Source organism: Impatiens glandulifera, chromosome 3 (genome assembly GCF_907164915.1).
Source record: "Impatiens glandulifera chromosome 3, dImpGla2.1, whole genome shotgun sequence".
In the NCBI taxonomy this organism is placed as follows: domain Eukaryota; kingdom Viridiplantae; phylum Streptophyta; class Magnoliopsida; order Ericales; family Balsaminaceae; genus Impatiens; species Impatiens glandulifera.
In genome coordinates, this window is record NC_061864.1 from 63,501,719 (window position 1) to 63,509,697 (window position 7,979).

Below are 7,979 nucleotides of genomic sequence, written 5' to 3' on the forward strand. Positions count from 1 at the left end.
TAAATATTGTATATTTTTTATATTTTAATTAATAAATTAAGTAGTTAAAATTTTAAAAATATGAAAGATGCCAAAATTTTTGGTAATAAATCAAATAAAATTTAATATTAAATGACAGTTAATAGCCAAGATTATACTTATGGAAAATCTATTATATATACCTATAATCTTTATATACATAATCTAGGAAGATTTTATTTTTCTCTACTAAAAATGAGTATTAAGACATAATAATGTCCAAAAACTAATATTTTCAAATAATTCAAATTCAAATCTTAAAAAACAAAAACAACTAGTTTACTTATAATTTAAATAACAGACATAATATTATAATATAAACTATTATTGCCAAGTAAGCTCCAAGTGTGCCTTCCCCTATATTGTACCGTTTAAATTTGAATTCAAAAATTGTATGTTAAATGTACAGACTGTCACGTAAATTAAAACACAGCCTAATAAATTCGCAATCTTTAATGTAGATTCGCGCTTAGTGATTTGTCGTTCTTTTTCTTTTTGAATTTTAGCTGTGACGGAAAAGATAAAATTCAAAAAGTGGGGACCATCTTTGTCCGCTCCTAAACGGATACCGGAGCCAATTAACGGTCAGGATCAATTTTCAATTCAAATATTGCTTCTTGCCCGCCCAAATACTCTTATAAACAAATGTTAAATACCAACGGAAATCTCTCTCTCTCTCAATATCTCTCTCTTTTTCTTTTTCTCTTTCTTGCTTACCCTTTTTATTCAAACAAAATCCCATTTCTTGAAATCGTTTTCTTTGTTTTCTTGCAAGAATCTCATTAGGGTTTTGTAGATTTTGTTTTTTGAAGATATAATGTCGATGCATAGTCGTCGATCATCATCTATTACAGTACCTTCTTCTTCCTCCCTGTCAAAGCGACAGGCATCTTCATCGGACAATCCAGGAAAAATCCCCTCCGCCGCTAATCAAGATATGGCTAAGAAGCAGCGGGCCGCTTTAGCAGATATGACGAATCAGAGGAATGCTAGTAGGAATGGCGGACGAACCTTTTCTGGGTCTTCTGTTACGGTAAATCATCTTATCTTGAATGTTAATTAGTTAGGGTTTAGGGTTTCGAAATCCATGACTTGGGTAGTGATTTGATTGTTGTTTTATGTTTGATTGCAGGCTGTCTGTCCGATTAAAACGGCTAATTCGAAGAAGATAATCTCATCTTCTTCAGCAAAATTGGGAAATGTAGAGAGAAAACCAACTTTAGCTGTTTCAGTTACTAGAAACAGTACACCTTTTACTAGAAGTGGTGATGAATTAGTAGTTCCATTGAAATCTGTTAACATGGATATTTCTCCTTCTCACTCTGAAGGATCGGTTTCTTTAGATGAAACCATGTCTACTTGTGATTCTTTAAAGAGTCCTGATATTGAGTATCTTGATAATGATAGTCATGATTCATCTTTAATTGATTCCATTGAGAGAAAGACATGCAACAAACTTCACATCTCAGATGATATGGAGATTTCAGGTTTAATTTCTTATTCCTTTTTGCTATCTTTGAATGGAATTTGAGTTATGTTCAATTTTGATTTATTGGTCTTCTCTTAATGTTGCAGGAAATCAATATAAGAAAGAAGATGATGACAAAGTTGCAGATATTGATAATGATTTCATTGATCCACAACTATGTGCAACATTGGCCTGTGACATTTACAAACACTTGAGAGCATCTGAGATGAAGAAGAGGCCCACAACTGATTTCATGGAGAAAGTTCAGAAGGATGTTAATGCCAGTATGAGAGGCATTCTCATTGATTGGCTCATTGAGGTAAAACAACATTCAATTTCAAATAAGTGTTTTCTTTTCTGTTCTATCATAGTCAAATAAGCTAAACAGGAAAAGTATTGACAAATTGTTCAGGTTTCAGAAGAATACAGACTAGTCCCTGATACACTATATCTCACTATCAACTACATAGACAGATACCTTTCTGGAAATGTGATGGATAGACACCGATTACAATTATTGGGTGTTTCGTGCATGATGATTGCAGCGTAAGACTTGTATTATCATCATTTTGATTCTGAATTTTCTTTATGTTATTTACTAGAACTGAAAATCTGATTTGATTTATGTGAACAGTAAATATGAAGAGATTAGTGCTCCACAAGTTGAAGAATTCTGTTACATAACTGATAACACATATTTCAAAGACGAGGTTCTTCAGATGGAATCATCTGTTTTAAATTACCTCAAGTTTGAAATGACAGCACCAACAATCAAATGTTTTCTGAGGTATAATTCGAATCAACAACAATTTAAAAAAAATCTCTGGGTTTTTGGAATGAAGTTAACTGACTTTGTTTTTGAAAATAAATGCAGGAGATTTGTTAGGGTTTCTTTGAGTGTTGATGAGGCAGCTTCTATGCAGTTTGAATGCTTGGCAAACTACTTAGCAGAGTTGTCTCTTATTGAATACAATATGCTTTGTTATGCTCCATCACTTATTGCTGCTTCAGCAATCTTCTTGGCTAGATATATGTTTAACCCATCTAAGAGACCATGGGTATTTGCTTATTCCTCCATTTTTTCCATTTATTTTAAGGATAGTTCAAAAAACATCATAATCATTGGATTGTTGTTGATATGCAGAATACTACTTTGAGGCATTATACACTGTATCAGCCTATTGATTTGCATGAGTGTGTGAAGGCGCTTCATAGGCTTTGTAATGGAAGCAACAGTTCCTCATTGCCTGCAGTTAGGGAGAAGTATAGCCAGCATAAGGTAGATTATGATTGATTGAATGAATGATGAAATTAGTCATTAATTGTGGAGCTTTTTTTCTAACAATGTGTATTTTGTTTATGATGATCAGTACAAATTTGTTGCGAAGAAATATTGCCCTCCATCCATTCCAGAAGAGTATTTCCAGAATGTTAAAGTACTCAATAGCAGCTGAGGGGATTAAAATGTTGATCTGAAATGATGAATCTTCAACAATCCATTTGTTGGCTACATTCATTGTAGGATTAAGAAGAAATGGATGAATGGTCAATTGTGTATTGTGAAAGAGAGAGTCTCCTAATTGTGTATTGGGGGCAAATGTGATCTTTTTAAATGACATTACTTCTTATTCCTTCTTCTTCTTCTTCATCTTCTTCACTTAACTTTTGTTGACTTTTTAGAGTGCTTGAACTTGTTGTACATACTTGTATTTTCTATTGAATTTTTCTCATTTTGAAGTTTGAAGTCTAAAATAGTTCCTAAAATCATGTATTTGATTAGCTACTAAGATTTCTAAAACATATGGAAACATGGAGAGGCTTAGAGCTCTAGAATGGTTAAGAAGATTAGGGAGTCTATTCTCATAGTCTTGTGTTTATGCTTGAAATGTCTTTATAAAAATGATGAATTTTCTAAACATATATGATAATTAATTTACAATTAATTATAATCTCTACTTATAATAATTGGAATAATATTTACAGTTGCAAATGATCTGTATGTTAACTTATTCTTATTTGTTTTCAAGAAGTGTAATTGTTTATCAAATGAATGTGAAAATGAGATTTCAAATGTTCAATCAAATAATATTTTTCTAGAAGTGTAAATGACCCGTTTACAAACTATCCTCGTTGTATTTTAATTATGATTAATTATATTATTGGAATCCACTGCCCAACACTAACTTTGAAATTTAAAATATTTTTAAATACTATTTTATATTAGGTAAACTTAATTATTTTATTATAAAAATAAATATAATAAAATATTTTGATTTTTTTTTTTTAAATATTTGAATGAGATAAATAATTTAAATATGTATTTTATTTATAATTGTTCAAATTAAAAATAATTTATTTTTAAATGATAAATTTATTTTGATGTTCTAATAAAGTTAAAAATTCTAATTTATATATAAATTTATTTTTAAATGATAAATTTATTGATGTTCTAATAATATTTTATGTGTTTTAAAAGATTTAAGAACAAAGCCAAGAGAGTGAAAGCAAAATTAATTTCAAAAAAACCCTTCAGGTTAAAATATAAAATAAAAATTCGCAATCGGGTGTAGCTGAAATTCGGGAGAATGACTGCAGTAGGAACCACGACCTTTGGATAGGCGTTGGATCCTAGAAGTCGCGCGCGTCGCTCGCTACAGCGAAAGGAGCGCGCATCCGCAAAGCAAGGAACCAGCTAACGCGCACGTTAGCCCCGTTAGTTGAAACATGACGGAACGAGGACAAAACACAAACAGAGCGTCATGTGCCCGTCTTTTTGCCCAGAATGACATCGTTTCGACCCTAGATCGTCGTCTTTATTGCGACGATGGGAGGATAAGAACAACAACCATCTTTGATTTTTCATAGATCGAACTCTATCGTTTCTTGATGATTTGACTCCATTCAAAAAGTAAAATGACCACCCTACTTCAGTGATCATTTCCCCAACATTTATGATCGTTATTACAACCTACAATGACAACTAAACGAAAGAACAACCAAAACATCATTATGGGTGTTTGACTGATTAAAGCCCACTTGGCTGATCAACCGATTTTGGGAGACTAAAAAAAGTAGGACCGTGTGTTAAGCACATAACCTGTAAACACATTTAACCATTTAACTAGGCGCATAATTTGCAGTCTGACGAGTTCGAACCTAAGACCTCAGAGAGGCTGGGATATCTACATCTTGTTGTCGTTAGGATAGAAGTGGGGGTTTCAAGAGACTATAAATAACCTCCCTTAATGAATCTGAAGGCAAGAGATCACCTCGCAAACCCTCAATTGGAAAATTTCAAAAATCCGCTATTGAAGCTCAAGCTTTATAAATTTTATGAATTTATGTATAAGGCCTTAAAGTTCGGATCTAGACATCCCAAAAACATCATTGAGCTTTAAAGAGTGTTCTCCAATCCTCTAATTAAATAGTCTAATTTGATATTGAAATTTGTATATTTTAGTTTTCATAAGTTTTATACTGCATGGTTGTTGGATTTCTTAATTGGAAAACGATCATAGGATCATTTCCAAGCTTTTTATTGAAGCTAGGATCGATCAATCGAACTAAAAATCGAGTTTTCTGTTCTTGAACTAATCTTAAGGAACAACAACCCATAAAACTTCCCAACATGCTTCTATTGATGTTGGAAACCTATTTGGATAATGTTTGATCAATACCGATCATGTTTGATCAATATCAAAATTTTCATAAAAAATGAAAATTTCAAGTTCTTGAATTGGTCCAAATAAAAAGTCAGTGTTCATGTTTTGGTACCAATTAATCATATGTATAAAGAAGTTATTAACAAGCTCCTTACACTTCATTAAAGCCTAAAAACCAAAAACTAAGAACCCAATTTTTGGTCTTCAAAATATTTTGATGAAAATGAATATCATTCAGGTTGAATGATACCTTAGGATAATGTTCATAATGCTCTTGAGAGCTTTGTGAAGCTACCCATGCCCCTAGATCAAAGAATCCAAGCCAAATTACAAAACCTATCGTTTTAATATTCCTGAGGATCAATAAGTTCAGTTAAGACAGAGAGGTCCCACCGAAAAATTTCAGCCAAGACCGAGATGTTTGATCGAGAAATTCTGGACAGGACTAAGAGGTTCGACTGAGAAATTTCAGTTTGGACCAAAAAAATTCATCCAAGACTGAGAGGTCCGACTGAGAAATTCTGGACAGGACCGAGAAATTTCATCCATGACTAAGAGGTCCGATCGAGAATTTTCAACATTTTACCAAGAATTTTCGAACCTAAGACCGAGGAAGTCCGATATAGAGTTTTAGTCTTATGACCGGGAGACTTTAGCACCTGACCGAGAATTTTGACCTTGATCAAGGGACTCTTGACCCCAAGATCGAGGGTTTTAGTCTCAACCAATAAAAAACGCACCCAGGACCGGTCCTAGGGTCTATTTGGTTGCATTTTCTAATTTCCAATCTTTTTTTTTTGTAATTTTGGGACTTTAAACCATTTTCTAAAAAAATAAAAAAATGATTTTAAATTATTTTTGGAATATTTTCCATAAAAATATTTTGATAAGAGCTCGTTTGAGGTTTATTTCTAAACCATAATGCTTTTAAATACTGATGTTCTTCAGGTCAATTCCTCCTTAGTCATCAACATCAACAACAAGTACCATCATATAAATATTGTTGTTACAATTTTAAATACGTAAAAACGTGTGCATGTCTAATACTTGAATAATTTGTTAAAATAAAATGTTATACAACTAATTATCAAAAGTCAAGATTTTATAAAGTACATACCGTTTTTGGTACGAAAGATGTAGCGCGAAAGCTATTTTCTAAGTATCACCAATCATCGAACTAAACGAAACTCTAGTGAAAATACATTTATACATATACTTTTTTTTATTAATTTCAAAAAAAATTAACGATTCTATTTCAAATAAATAATCTTTTGAATTAATTATTTTTAATTAATTTAATATAAATTTTTAAAAATCTAATTTTAATTTGATTATTTAAAATATCAAGAATTATTTAAATTTGAACTCAAATTAATTATTTTTATAATTAATTTTAAAACGTTTCAAGAATTGTTTTAAAATAATTATTTTATTTAAAAAAAATTATTAATACGCAAACCGATATTAAAAATTTTGAAAGCTCGAACTTTCCCAAGTTAAGGATTTTTCGGAGTTACAATTATTAAAATATATAATAATTAATTTTTTTATTTATAATAATTATTTTTATATTACTAAATAAATATTAATAAAAACATGTAAATAATAATTTAGAATAAAATATTTTAACATAATGATTAATAGTTCTAAATTTTTATTTATAATAAATTATTAAAATATATATTAATATTTTATGAACTTATTATAATAATAATAAATCATTACACTAAAACCATATCAAATTGTTAAAATTTATTTAAATAAATTTATGAATTTTAAAATATCATTATATATTTTAATAATATATTGTAAATACAAATTTAAAAAATATTTTATTCTAAATCATTATTATTAAATGTTTTTATTAATATTTATTTAGTAAATATTAAAATAATTATTCAAAATAAAAGTCATGAATCTATCGAACTATCAACAAACATAAGCAACACGAATGACTATCAACAAACATAAGCAACACATCCGTGATAGTTTCTATAACTGCGTTGGCTGCATCATTTTTATCATCATTATTTTTCTTAGGTACTTTGTAGTTCCTCTTTAAGTGACCCTACTTACCACAATTTCAGCAATCGAATATCCTCTCAGACTTGGATTGGCTCATCCTGCTCCTCGACATAGATCTGGGGCTCTTACCTCGGTTGGAGTTTCTATCATTACCTCTATCCCTATTTTTAACATTCAAAGTAAACCTTTGAATGTTTCACCAGAATTAATTTTACGAACCTCTTTAGTAAAAATACGATCTATATATATTCAATAAATTTTAGTTTAGCATTTCCAACTGAATTACTAATCGCTGCCCTCATAGGTTCTTAGCTATTTGGTAGAGATGATAAAAAAATTAGGACACTAACTTCATCCCAAAATCAATATCAACAGATAACGGGTTGATTCACAATTGTATTGAATTCATTTAAATGAATAGTGGCAGAAGTACCATCAATCATTTTTAAGTAAAAGAGTCTTTTCATTAGATGTACCTTATTGTTAGTAGATGATTTCTCATACATATCAGAAAGAGTTTTCATCAGACCCATATTGGTCTTCTCCTTTGCTACATTGTGAGCAACCATCTTGGTTAACGTCAATCAAACAACTCCAAAAACATATCTATCAAGGAGTTTCCATTCAGCGTCATCCATCTTCTCTAGTTTCTCACTCAAAGGAACATGAAGCTTTTTTCCGTAGAGGTAATCTTCAATCTGAATCTTCCCGAACGCATAATTTGTTCCATTAAATCTTCCAATCCCATGTCCTTACTGTTCTCGTCTTCCATCGTTTAAAATTCTTCAATCTAGCCTAACATCTTT

At 30.5% G+C, this 7,979-nt stretch overlaps 1 protein-coding gene across 1 annotated transcript; it reads left to right on the forward strand.

Annotated features, from left to right (window-relative positions):
- Nucleotides 1-685: 685 nt before the first annotated feature.
- On the forward strand, nt 686-3,189 carry LOC124931719 (cyclin-A1-4). Its single transcript, XM_047472247.1, has 8 exons — nt 686-1,051; nt 1,151-1,505; nt 1,594-1,805; nt 1,899-2,032; nt 2,121-2,273; nt 2,361-2,544; nt 2,631-2,765; nt 2,857-3,189. The coding sequence occupies exons 1-8, from the start codon at nt 836-838 to the stop codon at nt 2,938-2,940; spliced, it is 1,473 nt and encodes a 490-aa protein (XP_047328203.1). The 5' UTR covers nt 686-835; the 3' UTR covers nt 2,941-3,189.
- The last annotated feature ends 4,790 nt before the right edge of the window (nt 3,190-7,979 follow it).

Coding starts and splice junctions, on each gene's coding strand:
- LOC124931719 (XM_047472247.1), top strand. CDS start 836: ATGTCGATGCATAGTCGTCGATCATCATCTATTACAGTACCTTCTTCT. Junction 1,052..1,150: donor TTTCTGGGTCTTCTGTTACG/GTAAATCATCTT, acceptor GTTTGATTGCAG/GCTGTCTGTCCGATTAAAAC. Junction 2,545..2,630: donor ACCCATCTAAGAGACCATGG/GTATTTGCTTAT, acceptor GTTGATATGCAG/AATACTACTTTGAGGCATTA.